Genomic DNA, 19,083 nt, shown 5'->3' with positions numbered 1-19,083 from the left:
ACCTCTGCGAGCGACACCTGGCTACCTCCTCATCCTTGGACCTCAGCTTTGGTGCCATTTCCCCATGAAAATCTTTCCTGGACTCCTGTATTGGTCAAAGCTTTACTTCATGTGTACCTGGGGTGAGGCAGACTGCCTAGGTGCAAATCCCCACCACTTGTCAGCCTTGGGAGGTTAAGAAACGGTTCCACGCCTCAGTGTCCATATCTGTACACGAGGATGATCAGATATGCCATTCCAGGTTGTGAGGTTATTAGAGTTGACATGTAACATGCTTAGAACATGACCAGACACACAGAAAGTGTTTGATAAACTTAATTCATTACTGTTGTTATAGGTTTCCATGGTACTGTCTGCTTGTCTTTTGCAGAAGTTATCAGAGCTAGGCTTTTAATCCTTGCTTGTGTGATGTTGATCACTGACTGTCTCTCCCAGTACAGCCTTTAGCAGAGATGAGTGCTTTGCCCACAAGTGGATCCCCAGGATCTGGCCTGGGTCCCTGCTCAGAGTCCTGCTGGGCCTTCTCCACCCCCATCCCGGCCCACACCTGGCTCTGTGCCCCAGGAGGCTGAGCCCTCCATGGTCCTCCAGAGACAGGCTCCCTCAGGAATGAACTTACGTGAGGGTTTGGCCCATAGGAGACACTGGCAGAGGACAAAGTGTAGGCGGAGGATGGAGGTGGGGTACTTATTCCCTCTGCCAGGCCAGGAGCTGATAGCAGCTGTGTCTCTTCACTAGTGACCATGGTTCGCTCACCTCAGGCAACTGCAAGGTCAACTACTGCCCCAGGCCGGGGGTCAGGTGAGTGCTGACCATATTGTGCCTCAGTGCACCTGACCCAGGTGCTTCACCACCCGTATTCCTGCAGGTGTGGAAGCTGCTCGGTTACTCCCAGTCCGCACCATGTCTAACCTGGGACATGACAGCATTTGTTCAGTGAATGAACAGGTGCCTGCTCTACCATAGGAAGAAAACTTGTAGCCCAAACCTAGGCTGCAGTTGTTACGAGGTGCTCCTAAGAAACAGGAAGTAAACATTAGAAAAAAGGATGACGGATTCATATATCACGCTGTAGCTTGTAGCTCATAAATGCAACTACAATTTGTCAAGGAAAGAAAAACAGGGATGAGATCCAGGCGTCCTGGCTCTCCACCACGAGCGTGTGTGAGAACCAGCAGAGTTCGCTAAGCCCTCTGCTTAGGCCCAGGCTTGGGGCTGGGCTGGGGCCAGGCTCCGTAGTTCGACCGAGTGTCCTGATGACATCAATGCTCCTAGACTGGAGACTGTACTTGGAGGGACACTGTGTTAGGAAGGCCAGAGGCTTTCCTCTTCTCATTACATTTGTTTTGAGACAGGGTCTTGCTATGTGCCCAGCAGGCCTCAAACTTCTGATCTTCCTGCCCCAGCACCTTGAGTGCTGGGATTACAGATGTGCACCACCACACCCAGCTACCAGAGTTTTGCTTGGAGTCCCCAAGTCTCATGGTTGCATTAACTTCTTTAACATGAAAGGCCAAGTATAATAACATCTAACTTTTATTTTATACCTCTTTGATTACTGAAATCTAAGCAGAGGGTTTTGCTAAAAAACAAAGAAAAGGGGGGAAAAGCCAGCAGAGACAAGATTAAATGCTAGGATCAGACAAGGGGTCCGCAGGGGCCTGGGGAGGGCGCACACGTTTGCAGTGCACCAGGAGCATGGCCCGGAGCTGGGGCCTAGGGAAAAGAGCGACTAACACCACACAGCTCCAGGGAGCTCCCTCCTGCCCAGGCGAGGGCACACACCAGCAAAGCATACCAGGATGCTTCTCCAGGTCAGACAGCCTGCTTGCCACGCTGCGTGCACACACACACGTGCACACGCACTCACAGGCACACCACCCTGCAAGCCAGGCTCCTGACGTCGTGGCTCCCTCTTGGGCTCAGTGACCAGTGACCAGCTCCAGAGCTGAGGTGGGGGCAGTCTCCTTAGTGCTGACAAGAGGCCACCACTGAGGCAGCTGTCCAGCCTCCTAGCCAGGGAGGACTTGCACGCTGGACCCTGCCGGTGTGAAGGAAAAGTGTGCTGCACAGGCCAGGCTGTCAGGGAGGCCCAGAGGCCAGTGCTGAGAGGCTGTCCAGCTCCGCTCTGCTCCTCAGTAGCCAGTCGAGGAGGAAGCAGAGAGCCAGGAGGCCAGTCCCCAGCAGGTCCCCCAGCCCTGTGAGGTAGGGGATACAGTGGTTGTCAGGATCCAAAGCCTGGTGCCAGGTCAGCCGAACCATCACCTCTGCTAGGTACAGCAGGACTGTCACCTACCATAATATCAAGCAGACACAAAAGAAGACCACGTCAGAGGGCACAGATGGTCAAGAAACATCAGCTGGTGTTCATAGGCAGACAGCAAGACAGACATGTCACCAGAACTGTGAGTTCAGTAAACCTCTTATCTTTACCCAGCAGCATAAACCACAGCAAGGCAGGTCTGAAGCATGCTCCCAACTCATGCAACAGCCAGAGAACTTGACCCTCATCTGCTCCAGGCCCAGGGGGGACGTGGGCCAGGTGAAGTCTTGGGCACAGTCTGCTGAACACCATGCGTGCCTTTCAGCAGCACGGCCTGGCCCCTGCCCCTGGCCTGTGAGCTCAGGCTGCTCTTCCGATCCTCTGATGAGTGTCGGCACGTGGAGTGCAGTGAGGGGTGCAGTGTCCAGTGGCCTCTGTGTGTGGACCCCACCATTGGATTTGAACGAGTTGAGCAAGTTGGTCGGATTCTTGGAAGATGGGGACTGTGTGCCCTGTGTACCCGGGAATTGCCCTTAACCCACCCTGCTCAGAACCCCCACAGAACAGAGACCAAACTTGCTGGCTGAGGAGCTCTGTGCTTCTCGGCTGTGGTGTCCTTACCTGAATCAGGCCTGCCAGCAGGTACAGCACCACAAAGGTCCTGCTGCTTGTCACTGACTGGCCCTCCACTAGGTAGATGATGTAGAAGAAAATCAGATGGCCCGGGATCACCAGAAAGAGCAGGACTCGGGCTGACATGGAATTGATTTCTGGAAGAAATAACCAAGAGAGCTGTGTGGCCTGCCCTGTGGTGGGGGCCACCCTCAGGGATGCATCGCGTCATTCCCCGCTCATCCTGCAGGTGCTTCCTGAGCACCTACAACGTGGTGTGGTCTAGCAGGGGGACGGTGATTCAGCCCTGTCCTGTCCCTCACAGGGCTGACATTTGGGGCTGACACCAGCAAGCAGAAACAAACACGAGAAAGGCTTTTCCAGCGCGATAGGTACTGAGGAGGAAATAAGGGGCCAAAGGTGGGAAGGATGGGCTGCCAGGGCCACCACCACACCTTGCTCAGGTGCCATTGGAGGGTGGCGTGACCAGGCCCCTCAGGCCGCCCTTCTCACACAGCCTCTGCAGCCTGTCATGGCCGCCGTGTGTGACAGGAGCCCCGGGTTTTCTCTAGACTCCTCTGCTCCCCAAGTTTAAGATGTCACAATAAATGGGATTCCCCTGGCTCAACACACTTTCAAAAACTGTAACACATGAGCATGGCTGACTTCTCCAACAGAAAGTCTCAAGAAAAGTCAGTCTCCATTTGCCTCTGAGTTAAAATGAGGTATTTCACCATAATATGGAAAGGAGGGAAAACCACGAAGCTTAGAGGCTAAAAAGTTTATGGTACGAAAATGTGCAGAGAGCTGCCACACGCACCCACGGTGAGAAATCAGACCACGAGTAAAAAGATTCTTTCTTACGGGTGGCATGTGGCTCGGTGGCAGAGCACTCGCCTCGAATGCTCAAGACCTGGGTTCCATCCCAGCACAGCAAAAAGAGAAACAAAGAAAACAGATTATTTTTCTTACACCCCAAAAAGAAAGAGGCAGAACTACTGAAGAATGTGGTGCAGAGTGCAGTGTGCACCATGGGGTGTGCAGAGTGCAGTGTGCAGTGCTCTGTGCAGCGAGCACTATGAAGCGTTCAGAGTGCAGTGTGCAGTGAGCAGTGCGGTGTGCCCCATGGAGTGTTCAGAGTGCAGTGTGCAGTGCTCTGTGCAGCGTGTAGCAGGCAGCGCGTGGTGTGCAGCAGGCAGTGCGAAGCCTCAAGAAAACCTATAGAAGAACTATGTACAAATTCAGTGAATGTTTGTGCATAAATAACATACAAAAATAGCTTTTCTGTATGTAAATGACAAATTAGAAAAGACCATGGGAGCTGGGCACTGTGACACATGCTGCTGACGCAGCTACTTAGGAGGCCAAGGTGGGAGCATCACTTGAGTCCGGGGAGTTTGCAGTCAGCATGGACAACCCAGAGAGGCCCTGTCCCAAAAATAAAGACAAAAAGAAAAGAAGGGGGGCAGACGCACTGCAGGAAGAAAACACAGAGTCTGCCAGGTGAAGGGGAGGCAGCGGTGGCAATCCTGGGGCACAATGGTGCACTGTGGTGAGGTCCCCGAGGCACGGTGGTGGTGGGGTTAGTTTTCTGGCCTCATGTGTCTCAGACTTGGGCCTGGGAAAGTCTGCACCCCAGAAACGCCGATGGGAAGGACAAGAAGAGCCTCGACAGAGGTCGGTTTCCCTAGCCAAAGGTGCAGGAGCAGCTGCCGAGCCAAGCAGAGACATCCACAGGGTGACTGTCCCCAGCCCAGGACACACTGCAGTCCCAGCTAGCAGCACAGCCAATGGAGGGGCCAGGACCTTGGTCTCATCAGATGTCATGTGACTCTCTCCATGACAGAGGTGGCACAGAGAAGGTGGAGTAGACAGTCGGGACTCACCCTGAGCAGTAGTGCCGAGGCCCCCACTATGTCAGTGAAGGACTGGGGGCAGAAGCAGGAAGCACCCCTTGCCCTCATCACGAGGGTGGCCGGCTAAGACTGCAGACCAAAAACCGCCCCAAAGTCTTTTGGTGCAGTATTGCACTTCCAGAAACAACCTAAAATCAGAGCTATCCAAACAGATGTCAGAATGTCTGAAACACAATTTCAATGACATCATTACAAACAGGCTTCAACAAGCAACCACAAACACACTCAAAATAAATGAAAAAACAATCAGAGCTGGGCGTGGTGGCTCATGCCTGTAATCCCAGCTACTTAGAAGGCAGAGATTGGGAAGATTGTGTTTTAAGGCCAGCAGAGGTGAAAAATTTGTGAGACCCCCATCTCAACCAGTAGCTGGGGAAGACCATCACACCTGTGATCCCCGCTATGTGGGAAGCAAAAATAGGAGGAGTGCAGTCCAGGCCAGCCTGGGCAAAAACACGAGCCCCTATCCCACAAATAACTAAAGTAAAAATGCTGGAGGAGTGCCTCAAGTGGTAGAGCAACTGCCTAGCAAGCGTGAGGCTTTCTTGAATTCAACCATCAGTAACACACATACACACAGAGAGAGAGAGAGATGAAGTTCCTCCAATGGCTTCCAGCACTTCTCAGAACATTACCAGTCTTTTTCCTTAAGCTCAAGGTCCCCTGAACGCTCTCCTCCCCACCATCTGCCTTCCTCTACCTCTCAGCTTCCTTCACCCCTGCTCACACGCTCGGGTCAGCTCCCCAACCCCCCTCTACCTCTGGGCCTTTGCTCAGGCTGTGCCTTCTGCCCAGCAGCCTCCTCCTGACCAAGCCCTGCTCATCCTGAGAGCAGCTGCCCACCCCGAGCCCGGTTCCCCTCACTCCTCCTTACTGCACCGTGTTCGTGTCCGGAACACGGCACGACAGGTAATCACACTCGCTTCCTGTGTGTGTATCTGCTCTTGTACATGCTGAGATCAGCTGTCTGCTCAGAAAACATCTGAGTGAGCAAGTGAGCGAGCGAAAGAAAGGCAGGGCTGGCACTCAGGTCTCTCAGAGGAGGAACTGGGGCCTTGAAGGTGACCACACTGAGGTCAGCACTGTCCTCAGGTGTCCACTGCCACAAACATCAGATCCCAGTCACGTGGCCTGTGGCCTCCAGAAGACTCGAGACCCACCTGAGGTGCAGAAAGTGGAGCAGGGGTTAGGCCAAAACTTTTTCATCTGCAGCGGAAGGATCCCAGGTGTGCTCCAAATGTGCAGGAAGGTGGAGATCCGGCTGGTCTGAATGGCCACAAGGTTGCCACCAACACCTGTGAGGAAAAAAGGAACATTCTCCCTCCATTTACTCCAGTCTCTGGGTTCTGTCTCTCACTATAAGCTTACTTCCTCTAGGAAGCCTTCCTTGACTGATTCAGCATTTGTTGCTTTCCTTCCCTACAATTCAGTCTTGCTTAGCACCCAAGAAGAGTGGCCCAGACTTTGTAAGTGAGGGATCAGCTGGACGGCAGGGCCTCTAAGGTGAGGGAAGTAGGGAAGGAAAAGCACGTCTCAGGAAATGCTGGCTGGCAGGAGCAGTGAGGATGAGGGAGGCAGCAGTGGTGGTCAGCCAAGAGCTCAATGAGCTACTGGGGTAAACCAGACCCTCAAACCAGCATGTTCACACCCTGGAAGTGGCGGGGCTTCCTGCTGAGGCTGTAGCTGCCAATGGTGTGGAAAAGGTTTTGAATGGCTGGCAAAGAGTGCCTGATATCAAACCCCAGTGTCACCAACAAAAGAAAGAAAAGGTTTTGAGCCCAGCCAGGGCAGATGGCCCAGCTGAAAAGGGTCACACTGAGCTCCTTCTGCAGGGGCAGACTTGGCATGGCAGAGGAAGAGCCTGCCCATGACACGCTCCTGCTGGGGCCCCATGGAGAGCATTCCCTAACTCAGCCAGCTGTGTCTCCAGGGCGGAGACCAGGCAGGTGGCTCCACAGGAGGCAAAGAACAATCTGCCAGCAGAGGATCACTGCAGACCTATTTTTCTTGGACCACAGATGACTTTAAAAAGGAAAATGGAAAAAAAAAATCTCAAATTGATCAGCAACATTTACAAACAAAACTCTTAGTCCAGCCCCACAGCTCACTCTAGCCACTCAGCTCTGAGACCCCAGATCCCCTTCCCAGCAGCAGCTGTGGGGCAACCCGGGCAGGCCACAATTACAAACGAAACGTGTCTGCAGTTTGCCCCACTCCCTACCATTCCTCACTGTCTAGCTCTTGGCTTGTCTTCTGAATGCACACAAATGGTTTGGGCAGCCTCTGAAGGCAGAGTTGGTGACATCTGAGAACCATTCTAAATGTCATCACCACCTGCTGTCATCACTCACCACTCACCACATCCAGTCATATGGGATGCTTCTATGTGTACACATGACACCCCAAGAGCACAGGCATCTTCCCCCATGATGGGGGACAGGCAGGGGCCCCTGTGGACATGCAGGGGCTGCTCAAGGACCCCTGAAGCCCACTTCTGAAGTCCCGGGATGCCAGGGGACTGAGTGAGTGGAGAGGTGACTTGTCACGTTTTGCTCCTCTCCTGACTGGCTACCTCCATTCAGAGCCTCCCCAGCCACCAGCCACTAAAGCAAGACAGGTCTTCAACCCAAAAGCCTCAAGGTCATATAAAGGAATTAAAGGGAAGGAGTCAGAGCGGGACATTAGGGAAGAGTGGGGACTGACGTACACTCCAGCAAGGGCAGGTCCTGTATCCATTCCAGCTGCTGCCATATCAAAAAAGTAAGCCCTCTGCTGCCACAGTCTTATATTTTAAGGCCACAGAAATCCAAATTTTTAGGTATAAATGTTTGAGTTTTAATGTCACCAATGAACCTTAAAGAAGACTCACAAGAGCCCAGCCCCAGTTCTGAGGGCCACATTGGGGTCGAGTTCAGCGTGCCTTCCGAGCGTGAGGTTTGGCTGTCAGCTGGGGCCTGTGAGGGCAGCGGCAGGGCCCCACCCCGGGTCCCATTTCATCTGAGAAAAACCAGCCCCAGCAGCCCCCAAAGGGCTGTGGCCTGTGCATGGCTCAGCTGCCCAACTGCCTCCAAGGGCCTCTGCCTGACCTCTGAAGGCTGGCGTTCAGACCCACCTGTCCCTGGGGACCAACCCAGCCCAGAAGCCACAGGGAGCCCAGCGGTACTCACCACATATCACGGGAGTGAGTATGGCCATGCCTTTGTACTGCTGCTCGGACACGGTCTTGCTCAGGATGAGCCCTCCAAAGCTGGACGGAGAGCGGAACCTTCAGACTGGCATCCGCACCCTGCCCACAGCCCATCAGCAGCCTTGGCAAGCTTTGTGTTTCCCGACACAGAACGTCTGCGGCCCCGCTACATGCATCCTCTGTACCCCATTTTCCTGTTTCTATGTCTGTTTTGAGTCTTGGCTGCTCCAGAAGGTCAACAGATAATGGCAACCCTTACAAAACAAGCAAGCGCCATTGTTCCAGGGCTTGCTTGGGCTCTGTCACACACAGAGTGACCAAGATGCTCTGCAGGGAGTGTCACCTCATGCCCCTCGTGCAAGGGGAATGCTGCCACAGACTGCTCCCACCAGCTGCTGGAGTTGCCCACCCCCTGGATGACTTAGAGCCTTGGAGAAAGTAGATCCATTTGCTCTGGAAGCAAAGACACCTGGACCACAACCTCTTTTGCCTGAGATTTGGGACAGCACCTTATGTTGGATGGACAGGAGTGGCCCCCATGGGTGTCTCTAACAGGAAAAGGGTCTTCAGAGTGGGGATGGAGGGAAAAGGCAATCTGGCAGGCAGGAACCAACCCCACAGCCCTCTAAGTGCATCAGCAGCTATGCTGGAGACAGTCGCCATGAGGCCATGGGAGGCGCTTGGTCCAGGCAGTGTGGGCCAGGAAAGCTGGCGTCTCATGGCACCTCCACAAGGCACAGCACTGGGCTCCAGGGCTCTCGTCTGACCTGCCCAGCCTCGCTCTGCCCAGCTCCCTGGTGCTCTGTGAGCAAGGCAGCCTCTCTGAGAGTGAATCAGGCCTAGTGTTCTTGGTGAGAGAGACATACGAGAGTAGAAAATCACGACACAGAAGCCATGGCCATGTGTCACTGCAGCTCTGCCCCAGGAGCATCACCTCACTCCAGGGGACCCACAGCATTCGGGAGGGGAGGGCAAGGCAGCACCTGCTGATAACCATGGCCAGCACGACTGGGAGCCACCCGAGCTTCAGGATTTTCACCATCGGTGGGCTCTGCTTGGCGATGAGGACCCACAGGGGAGTCAGAGCCAGGAGGCCCACGCAGACCAGTGGCGCCAGGTACCAGCTATCTGAAAGACAACGGAGACCCACACAGCTTGTGTGGCCAAGGATGGCATGCAGGGCCTGCACTGCACAGGCGAGAGCAAGTGGGAGCGAAGGGGGCTGTAAGTCCAAAGGGACATTCTGTCCTCATTGTTTCGGTGGACAGTTCTACCACACCTCTGAAGAATTTCCACCATCCCATTAAGCAACTGGGAAAGCGCCTTTGACTTAACTCCCACCAGACTCACCCCACGAAACTCTGATGTGTCCTCAACTTTCCAGAGACAAAGTCCTCCTTGGGCCCCTCCCACCCAAGGTTACCACGCATGGGGGGTGACCACACAGCAGCACCGAGAGTGCATGACCCTGTTTTGTGTTCTCAGTAGCTAGCTCCCACTCAGAAGTGCTAAGAGAAACCACAAGTGTGGAGAGATAGCCGCAGGAGTTGGAGTCAGGAGGCAGCCTGGACCTGCGGAAATCCAAACAGCTACAGATGCCAGCCCTGCTCCTGGCTGAAGCCAGGCCAAGGTGACATCATGTCTCTTGTGGGGCACAGGTGGAGGCCAGTCTGGCAGGTACCTGTGTCCCTGGGCAACCTTCTCCCATGGTGGGAGGCTGGGGAAGGCAGACTGGAAGCCAAGTGCCACTGGCTCATCCCTGTAATCCTAGCTACATGGGAGGCCAAGATCAGGAGGATGACAGTTCAAGGCCAGCCTGGGAAAATAGCTCACAAGATCTCATCTCTGAAATAACCAGAGCAAAGTGGACTGGCAGTGTGGCTCAAACCTGCTTTGCAAGTGTGAAGCCCTGAGTTCAAAATCCAGTCCCACTAAAAAAAAGACAGACTGGGGTGTGGACTGTTCCATTATCACCTGGGCTGATGCCTGGGAGCCCTGGGGTTCTGCTTGCATTCACCCTCTTCCTGCCTCATGCTTTGTGAGTTTCACCTCTCACACATGCATGGAACAGCAGCTCTCCCTAGAACAGTCTTTGCATGCCAGCCCCATCCTCCCGAGGGCAGGCTGAGGGGTGCACAACCTCCTCCTGAAGGCACCCCAATGCTGGAATCCCAGCATTTCCAGGCATGGTCTGTGTCCCAAACCTTCCTTCTTTCCTTCCCTACACCAAAGATTGTGGTCCCTTTGTCTGTCACAGGTGGCCAAGACAGGCTCTGGACAAAGTACTTCACGGCAGATGTGCTGGCCTCTGTGCCACTCCAGGAGATAGGAGGCAGGCCCCACCAGTCCTAAGCAGGTCACTATGGTTGGGGACGTGGTGGCCTGTGGAAGCATCTCTTTACAGGATACTTGGTCTGTTTCTGTAACTGCTCACAGGCTTGCAGGGCTCGGCAGGTACGGCAGTCAACCACCAGTCAGTGAAGGCCTATCTCACCCAGACCCAGTGACAAACTGAGCACACCAGAGATGTTCACAGACTCACAGGAGGGAGGTGATCCCACAGTAACATAAGCTGTAAATCCCAAGCCATGTGTTCAAATGATCACAGAGGAACATACTGGACAGAGAGAGGCTCTCTCTAGAATTTTTAATTTATTTTCTGAGTCAAATATAAATAATTAACTCCAATGAAAATCTTGTTAAAAATTCATTTTGGCTTAAAAGTAAAATTATCATCTTATCCAATTCCTACAGATTTACCCTGTCACTTACACAAACCTTGAGAACCTCCCAGGTGGTTAAACATCACTGGTGGCAAACAGTACCCAATGAGGCAGGCAAGGAGTTGGTTCAGGGCTGGGACAGAAGGGCCCCAGGGGCCAGGATCCTCTACACCCAAGCAATTTTCTGTTTCTGTTGCAAATTTCCCATATTCCCCAAGACACTGATAAAGCAGAGCTTTGAGAGTCTGTTCCCTTTGTCTAGGCCATATGGCCACTGTCCTGCTGGCTTCACCCCTGGAATCAGGATGTACATGACCTCCTACAAGCCTCTGTGCTACAGATGGAAATGAATAACCTGTGTGTCTGCAGACATGAGCTGCTCACTCTCCTCCTGACATAGTTTCTGCAGGACACCCTGGACTTGCCAAATCACCTCAGGCTTTCCCGCTGTGACACTCTGTGCTGTCTAGGGGCATGGAGCCTGATTCAAATGCTCTGGGGACCAGGGTTCCCATTCAGCCTCAGTGGTGACCCGTCCCAGTTCTTCTTCCTTGGATTCCTCCTACCTTTGTGTCTATAGAAGAAGCTGCTAACCAAAGCCAGAATGGACAGCGTGATGAGGTCTCCCAGGCTGGCCGCGATGGGCGTGGCAATGTTGTCTGGGTTGACCCCAAGTTTCCGAGCACCAATCACTATGCAGACCATCAGTGTTCCTGCAGAGAAGGTAGAGTCAGACCCGAGGCCCTGGAAAGGCTCACAGGCCCCAGGCCTTGGCATGGCAGAGGGAATCCCAAGTGGTCAGAAGCTGCTTGTTACCTGGCCGTATCCACACCGCAGGCTACCCAACTTACTCAGAGGTTTCCTGCTACTCTGGAGGCTGAGAAGTTTGGGAGTTAGAGTCCACTTTGTAACCTGTGTGCGTGATGCCAAGAAGTGGCCCAAAAGCCTTGACACACCCAAGCAAGGTAGGTGGCCTCAGAGCTCCCAAATCACCTAGAGCCACAAAGACATGGAACCTGCAGGCCCTGCTGCACAGAGAGTGGCTCCATGGCCGCTCTGAGCAATGGGAGCCGGACACTGAGGATGTGGCCTTCAGGGCTTGTCAAGGTCCCCTGAAGAGTGGGTGACAAGAGGAAGTCAGCCTTCTTGTCGTGTCTTAGGACACAGCCCTGAGAGGATGGAGGTGGGCTCAGAGGTAAGAGGAGGGTAGGAAGGCAGGTGTGGTCCCGGGTGACACTGTGGTTCCAGGGACTCAGCTTGGTCGCCAGAGGCACCATGGGGTTTCCTCATCTCAGGACCTGGTATGCTGTTTGTTACTGGACTCAGAGAAACAGCAGGTGGTCCCTGAGTACAGGTGGTGACAGGTTCTAGGGTGTGGTTCATGGTCTGAAAGGCAGCTCCATGGTCGCCCAGCCATCCACCCATCCACTGCCTGAACTTAATGCAGTGACTCCTGCCTGGTTCTTTAAGATATTCCCTTGAATATAAAAATAGTAGCAAGACCCTGAGTTTGATCCCTATCACCACAAAAAAGTAAAATAAAAAAATAAAAAAGTAAAATAAATAAAAATAATGACAACCACTCCCTCAATGCTGTCCTAAAATCACCACCACCAGCCCGCCATACCCCATCTGTGGCCACACCACAGCTGTGCTCCTCATTCTAAGTGAATCTGAGATTGTGCAGGTAAGGCTAAACTGGGGGGAAGGGGGCTGGTGACAATCCCAGAGACACCACTGGTTTGTGAATGCTTATTAAAAACCACTTTCACGAGGCATTGCACAGCCACTTCAATATCACACAGTAAGTCACTGTCAGTGTTTCTGAACACAGTGTTTCTGACAGTGCAGATAATGTCCAGCTGTGGGGCTTTGCCCATCCTGGGTCTGTTTCCTCATCTCTAAAGCAGGGAGCAAGGAATGGTGCTCTTCACAGGGCCCCAGAGGGCTATGGCTGGCCTTTTTAATTTTTTTGTGGTACTGGAGATTTAACCCAGGGCCTCCTGACTTCTAGGCAAGTGCTCTACCTCTTGAGCCACACCGCCAGCCCTTTTGTTTGTATTGTTTTGTACCCAGGCTGGCCTCAAACTCAAGATCCTTCTGCCCCTGCCTCCTGAGTGGCTGGGATTACAAGCCCAGGTGTGGATGGCCCTCTGAATCATTACGTGGTGTGAGCTGCTGAGGAGGCGTCATGCTAGAGGCCTCCTGGACACCTCAGGGAGGTGTTGCACATTCATGCTGCCCTATCCTTTGGTGACCGGGTAGCCACTATCCATGGACACATTGAGCCATGGCTAGAAGCCGGCCTTGGCACCCATCCTGACTGGGGATTCAGCCCAAGCTCTCCTTCCAGACTCTGCTGTTCCACACTGAACACATGCACACACAGGCACGGGAATGCAGCTGAATGACAGCCTGGCAGCCAGGAGAACAGGGGTAATCTATGGATAGCTGGGCCCAGAGCGGATGTGGTAGCTAATCAGGTAGGAGTGTAAATGCAAGTCACTTAGGAAGCCACTAATTGTCCTTCCTTTCCCTGAACAAAAGCAAGGCATGTGGTCTGTGAGATGCACACAGCACACGCTCTGGAAGTCAGAAGACAGTCCATCTATTCGGCAAACATGGTCATGACCTCAGAGCAACCAACATGGCGCTGCCCCCAGCAATGGAAGTGCCTCGGGGTGGGGAAAGGACAATACGCAAGTGGACGAACTAGCATCTGCAGCAAATAAAACAGGCTGGGGTGCGGTGCAGCGCGTGCCTGGCATGTGCTCAACTTAGATCCTTAGCAACACACACACAGGAGTGTGAAGTTAATAAACAGGACAGTAAACTAAAGCATGACCAGGACGGGAGGCTATCCTACAGCATCGGTCAGAGAAGGCCTTGGAGAGGGAGCAACCTCACTTGGCACACAGCTCAGGTCATCTTTGAGCACTCGTTTATGTCTCCCTCTGAAGTAAAATACAAAGCCCTGTGTGTTCTGATCCCTGCGCCACACAGTGCCAGACACACACACCCAGCAACACTGCATCACAAGTGGATGGACAATATGAAGAGGCCACTGCACAGTGACTGTTCCCCTCCCTCCCTCCCCATAAGGACGGGACCACATCTGCCACTGTTTCTGTCTTCCAGCCTGCTAGACTGGAAGAGCCCTCTGTCAGGTAAGTGACAGGAACAGCAGGCAGCAGAGCAGGGGTCAGGTCACCACCCTTGAGCTGGCATCTCAGCAAGAAGAGGAGACAGAAAAATGCACAGGAAATAAGGTGGTTTCAGATGCTCTGGCAGGACCACAGTGCTATGGACTCAATGCTGGTGTCCCCCAAGTCCACAGACTGAAATCTTAGCTGACAAGGGGGTGTTGGGAGTGGGGCCATAGTTGGTGGCAGGTCATGAGGGCAGAGTCCTTCGGTATGAGATTAGCAATGTCACAAGGGAGACCCCAAGGAGCCCACTCTCCACCTCCCTGTGGCCAAGGAAGACACAGCAATAAGGCAGCCACCTGCTACCAGAAAAGAGCCCCTGCCACGACCCCACAATGCTGTCATCCTGATCTCAGACTTTTAGCTTCCAGAAGTGTAAAAATCAATGCTGATTGTGAACAAGACACCAGCATGTGGCACGATGGGGAGGTCAGGAAGAGATGAGATGTGAGCTTTCACCAAGCCTTGCTCCCTGTATATCTGCAAACGCCAGAGCCAATCACAGGCCTGCATGTGAGTCTGTTTGTCATGCTCAGTAAATGTCCACAGACCAACAGACCAGATGGCCAAACCTGCTGTGTTCAGGGTGCAGGACCATGACAAGGAGAACGACCTGCTCAAGGTGTGTAAGAAGGTATGCACAGACCAAGGCCCTCACACAGGTATAAGGGAGAGATGGGGGCACGGCTCCCTCGGGCACACACTGCTGCCTCGCAATGGACAGGGCAGCTATGACGACCCAGCAGGGTCTTCCCACCTGCTGTGAACGCCTGAAGTCTCACACTAGCACCTATAGCAGCCCCATCCCCACATCTCCAGAACCCTAAACATGAGCACTAAGGACTGGCAGGGAGGGATTGGGGAGGGGGATCACATGGAGACACAGCTCACCTAGGGCAAAGGCTGCGAGGAAGGCAGTAATGACACTGCTGGCACACAGCAAGGCCACCTTGGCCAGTTCCAGCTCCTCCCTAGACACTGCGCCCAGTAGCAGAGCGGCCATTGCAGCCAGGAGCCCCACGATGGTGGCCTGCACCTGCCAAGGCAGAAATCACACACATGAGGAGAGCCCCTCTGGTTTATTTGTTGAGATGGAGTCTTGCTAATTTTTTGCCCAGGCTGACCTCGAACCTCAGTCCTCCCAAGTGGCTGGGATTACAGACATGAACCACTGCCCAAAATCTAACTGTTAATTGTTCAGACTCTTTGAGCTTATGGGACGTTATCTTTTCATGCAGAGCTGGGGTGTGGCTGAGTGGGTGCCTAACACGCATGAGAGTTCAGTCTCACATCACAGGTGCAAAAAGAATATAATGTAAAAAACAGAAAATTTTCATGGCAATCTCACTTATCAGGTAAGCTAAAGAACAGAAAGAACTAACCTGGCCCTGTGACTCATGCCTGTAATCCTAGCTACTTGGGAGGCAGGGAGATGGGGAGGACTGTGGTTTGAGGCCAGCATGGGCAAAAAGTGTGCAAGACTCCATCTCAATCAATAAAAAAGCTGGGTACACAGTGTACACCTGTCATCCCAGCTATGTGGGAAGCATAAACTGGAGACCTTGGTCCAGGCATAAATGTGAGATCTTATTTAAAAAATACCTAAAATGAAAAGGGCTTGGGACAGGTTGGCTAATGGCAGAGCGCCTTCCTGGCAAGTGCAAAGCCCTGAGTTTAAACCCCAGTACTGAAGAAAAAAAGAATGAATGTGAGGCACAGCTGTGTAGGGCGGTGCGGAGAGGTAGGGTGGGCCAATGCTGAGCAGGTGCAGGGTGCCCAGCTGAACTGGCTCTCAGGCCACCCTTCACCCTTCAGTACAGCGAGTGAGCCCCACATCGTAACAGCTGTTAAAGATTTTCAATCACTCTTGGTTTCACATTTATATGACAGAATGTGCTGAAGTTACAATTGTGAAACCTGCCCGCCATTTCTAATTCAATGCTGAGCGCTTCTTATAAACATCTACACTGATCAGAACTGCATGCAGGCCCAGGCCTGAGCAGGATTTAGTAAACACTGGCTGAGAATCACTTCCTTGGAAATATGCACACAGGGGTGAGGATTGGAGGAAACCAGAAAAGGAAAACCAGTGTGACTTGTAGCTAAGACACTTGTCACCGGCCCCTAGTCTGACCTTCTGTTAGGGGACCATGAGTGTCTGGTTAAGTTCTGCAGCTCCTTGGCCATAGGACATGATCCTGGCCTGTGGGACTCAGCTCAGGTACAGAAGGCAGACTTGTCAACACAGAAACTGTGCCCCAGCTCCAGCAGCACCCACTGGGAAGAGGGAAGGAGTGGGAAGGGTTGCACCTGGCAGCAGGTGGGAGCCTAGACCAAGTGGAGTCTTTAATGTGTAATAACGAGGGGAGAGAGGACATCCCAGGGGAGATAGCTGTGTGTGCAAAGGCAGGAAAGGGAAGGGTTGGTGAGGGGCAGGCAGTCCACACTGGGACAAAGGGAACCAATGAGGAGGAAACGCCAAGAGCTTTGGGCTTTAGAAAAGGCCACCAGGTGGCCACACAAGGGATGAGTTGAAAGCAGCTGGAGGAAGAGAAGGAATCATCAGAATAACTGGGTGAGAGCTAGGGAGGTGGGGAGCAGCTGGGGTGACTGGGTTTCTAGCTTGGTTAAGTAAGGACGACTGCTCACTAGGCGAAGCTGACAGGACAGAGCCATGGCCACGTGTTGGCCAACTTCCCCTCAACCATGACAAATACCTGTGATAATCAACTTATAAAAGGGCTTATTTTGGCTCAAAGTTTTGAGGTTCAGTCCACGGTCAGTTGACTGCACTGCTTTGGGCCTGTCAGACGCAGGGGTTCTGAAACCCAGGTGATGGTGGGTGTCTGAGTTCACAGTCCACCTTCTCCCACCCACAGAAGCCCAGCAGGATCCATGCTAGAGAGCTAGGTGCACAGGCAGCCCTGGGCCAACTTCTTCCCGAAGGGGCCTCCCACTGTAACACTCTGTGACAAGTTCCTGGATGAGAAAGAACTCAGCCCATGGAAGGCCTGGCAGAAAGAGGTACAAGTCTGAGAGGAGCATGAAGGGCTAAAGTATGTCTCAGAGGCTGAGAAGGACAGGCAGAGAGGCAGGAGCTGGACCAGGGGAATTTTCAGGCAGGAAGGAGCCACCACGGCCCCAGAAAGATTAAGTAAAGTCATTTACAAAAGGCAAACTCACAGGCGCCGGTGGCTCACGCCTATAATCCTAGCTACTCAGGAGGCAGAGATCAGGAAGACTGCAGTTTGAAGCCAGCCAGGCAAATAGTTCATGAGACCCTATCTCAAAAAAAACCCTTCACAAAAATAGGGCTAGTGGAGTGGCTCAAGGTGAAGGCTCTGAGTTCAAGCCCCAGTACCACAAAGAAAAAAAAAAAAGGCAAACTCAGGATTTGTCAACCAGGGGAACACCAATGACTTTGGGAAGTACAACTGGGATCCAAACAGTGGGACGAGATGCCAGTTAGCATGTGGGGGCTATGACCCAGAGAGAGGCCAAGCACAGGCCGTTCAAGAATCTGTCTTGGGAGCTGGGGAGTTGTTCAAGTGGTAGAACGCATGCCTAGCAACTGTGAGGCCCTAAGTTTGAATCCCAGTACCACCAAAAAAAAAAACCAGTATCTCTCTTGGAAAGAAAGGCAGGAGAAGCTGGGGACTATGGGTCCCAGGACAAGCATCTCCACCAGCTGCTGCGTGAACCTGGTCTGGCAGATAGGAGGTGGGTGGACACATGGGCACCTGTCCTTGAAGCTCAGTTCAGAGTGCAGGGACGAGAGTCATGCAGCCTCTCCCCTTCTTACCCAGAGCAGGCCTGGCTGTAGGTCCAGGAGGGAGAGGGGACAGGAGTCACTCTGATGAAGTGGGGCTCACCTGCACAAGAGCGAGGTTGCTGCTGATGACTTTGTGCCTCTCCTGGGGACAATCAATTTGTCCAGTGTTGGCCTAGGATGAAGCAAAAAGGATAGAGAGCAGGTCAGGCTGGGCCCGAAGCAGGCCAGTTCTTCCCCTTCCTGGAACGGGCAGTCTCTCAGGGGACAGATTAAGACATCCCATTCCACTGATGTCAAGACAATCATGCTGCTTGGCCTGGGGAAAGCGCTCCGGTCTCCTCTGTGGGGGGGGGGGGAGCGAGGTGAAGACACAGTCCCCTTGAGAACTGTTTGGGTGCCATGGAACCCTCCCTCCACGCACAAGCCCACGGCACACGTGTGGCCAATAAATCATCTGTAACTCTCAAGTCCACGTGTGGACCTCAGAGGAAGGCTTCCTGCAATTCCTTTCTCTCTCCAGCTAGCATACCCCCAAAAAGCACCAACCTCGCCCCATAGCCTCATCCCTGTAAAACCAACCCACTTAAGGAACACGTTCTTTTTCCTTTAAAAGTGGTAGTCGGCTCTAAACATCACAGTACTTGACAGCAAAACTCACACAATAAAAAGGAAAGGTTTTAAAGCAAATGAATTCTCCTAGTTCCTTTGCAATGAGTTTGTCAAGTTCCTGAACTTAAAGGAAAAAAAACAGTAAAACGTGTACTGTTAACAAACTAGACAATTACTTTTTTTTTTTAAACAAACAAGGGAAGTCTTCCATGTTATGTCATGTTTGCCGTCATCAGGCCTCAGTCTACTCTTACTTAGGGCAGGTAGAATGATCTCAGCTCAGATGTCCTTGCAGGAACAAGGGAATGAGGTGAGCAGACGATGGTGGCAGAGCCTCTCATGAGCCAGTCTGCTATTTTAACTCACATTTTCTATTCATCAACCAGCTCAACCCTGGTCCTGACCTTAGCAGGTAAGTGGGTTGCTGTTGGACCATGTGATCCACATATGAGATGGAACAGATGTTCCTTTCTGAAGGCATGCTATTTCCATCAGCTAGAAAACAGTTAAAATAAATCAACAAATCTAACCTGCATGGCCCACGTGACAACCCAGCTTTTACTGTCTGAAAGCGCTTACTAGTCCACCATAGTACCTGAGTGAGCTGGACCAAAAGATGGACATAGAGAGGCAGAGGGCTGGTAGCTTAGAAGTCTGAGATTAGGGAGCGTGGGCATAGAGAGAGAAAGGGGCAGAGAGTTTATTTAAAGAAATAATGGCCCCAAACTCCCCAAATTTGAGCAAAGAGATGGATACAGAAATATAGAAGGGTGAGTGAACTCCAGGACTCACGCT

General features: G+C 52.7%; 1 protein-coding gene across 11 annotated transcripts in view; it reads right to left on the bottom strand.

Moving 5' to 3' along the window:
- Positions 1-1,513: 1,513 nt before the first annotated feature.
- Positions 1,514-19,083, bottom strand: part of Slc41a3 (solute carrier family 41 member 3) — a 43,246-nt gene continuing 25,676 nt past the window's right edge. For 9 of the 11 annotated variants that reach the window (XM_074044535.1, XM_020156158.2, XM_074044531.1 and 6 more), the window contains 8 exons: positions 17,780-17,851; positions 14,799-14,943; positions 11,268-11,414; positions 8,962-9,106; positions 7,959-8,038; positions 5,952-6,086; positions 2,885-3,033; positions 1,514-2,041 (listed from right to left, as the gene is read on the bottom strand). In XM_074044535.1, coding sequence (XP_073900636.1) covers positions 1,733-2,041; positions 2,885-3,033; positions 5,952-6,086; positions 7,959-8,038; positions 8,962-9,106; positions 11,268-11,414; positions 14,799-14,943; positions 17,780-17,851 — 1,182 coding nt within the window. In that variant the 3' untranslated portion in view covers positions 1,514-1,732. Of the gene's footprint in view, positions 2,293-2,884; positions 3,034-5,951; positions 6,087-7,958; positions 8,039-8,961; positions 9,107-11,267; positions 11,415-14,798; positions 14,944-17,779; positions 17,852-19,083 lie in introns of all 11 variants that reach the window. The other 2 variants (XM_074044537.1, XM_020156157.2) reach the window with 1 other exon arrangement.

Source organism: Castor canadensis, chromosome 10, assembly GCF_047511655.1.
Source record: "Castor canadensis chromosome 10, mCasCan1.hap1v2, whole genome shotgun sequence".
Taxonomy (NCBI): Eukaryota; Metazoa; Chordata; class Mammalia; order Rodentia; family Castoridae; genus Castor; species Castor canadensis.
The sequence above is the reverse complement of the archived record's forward strand: the minus strand, read 5'-3'. Positions and strand labels throughout refer to the sequence as shown.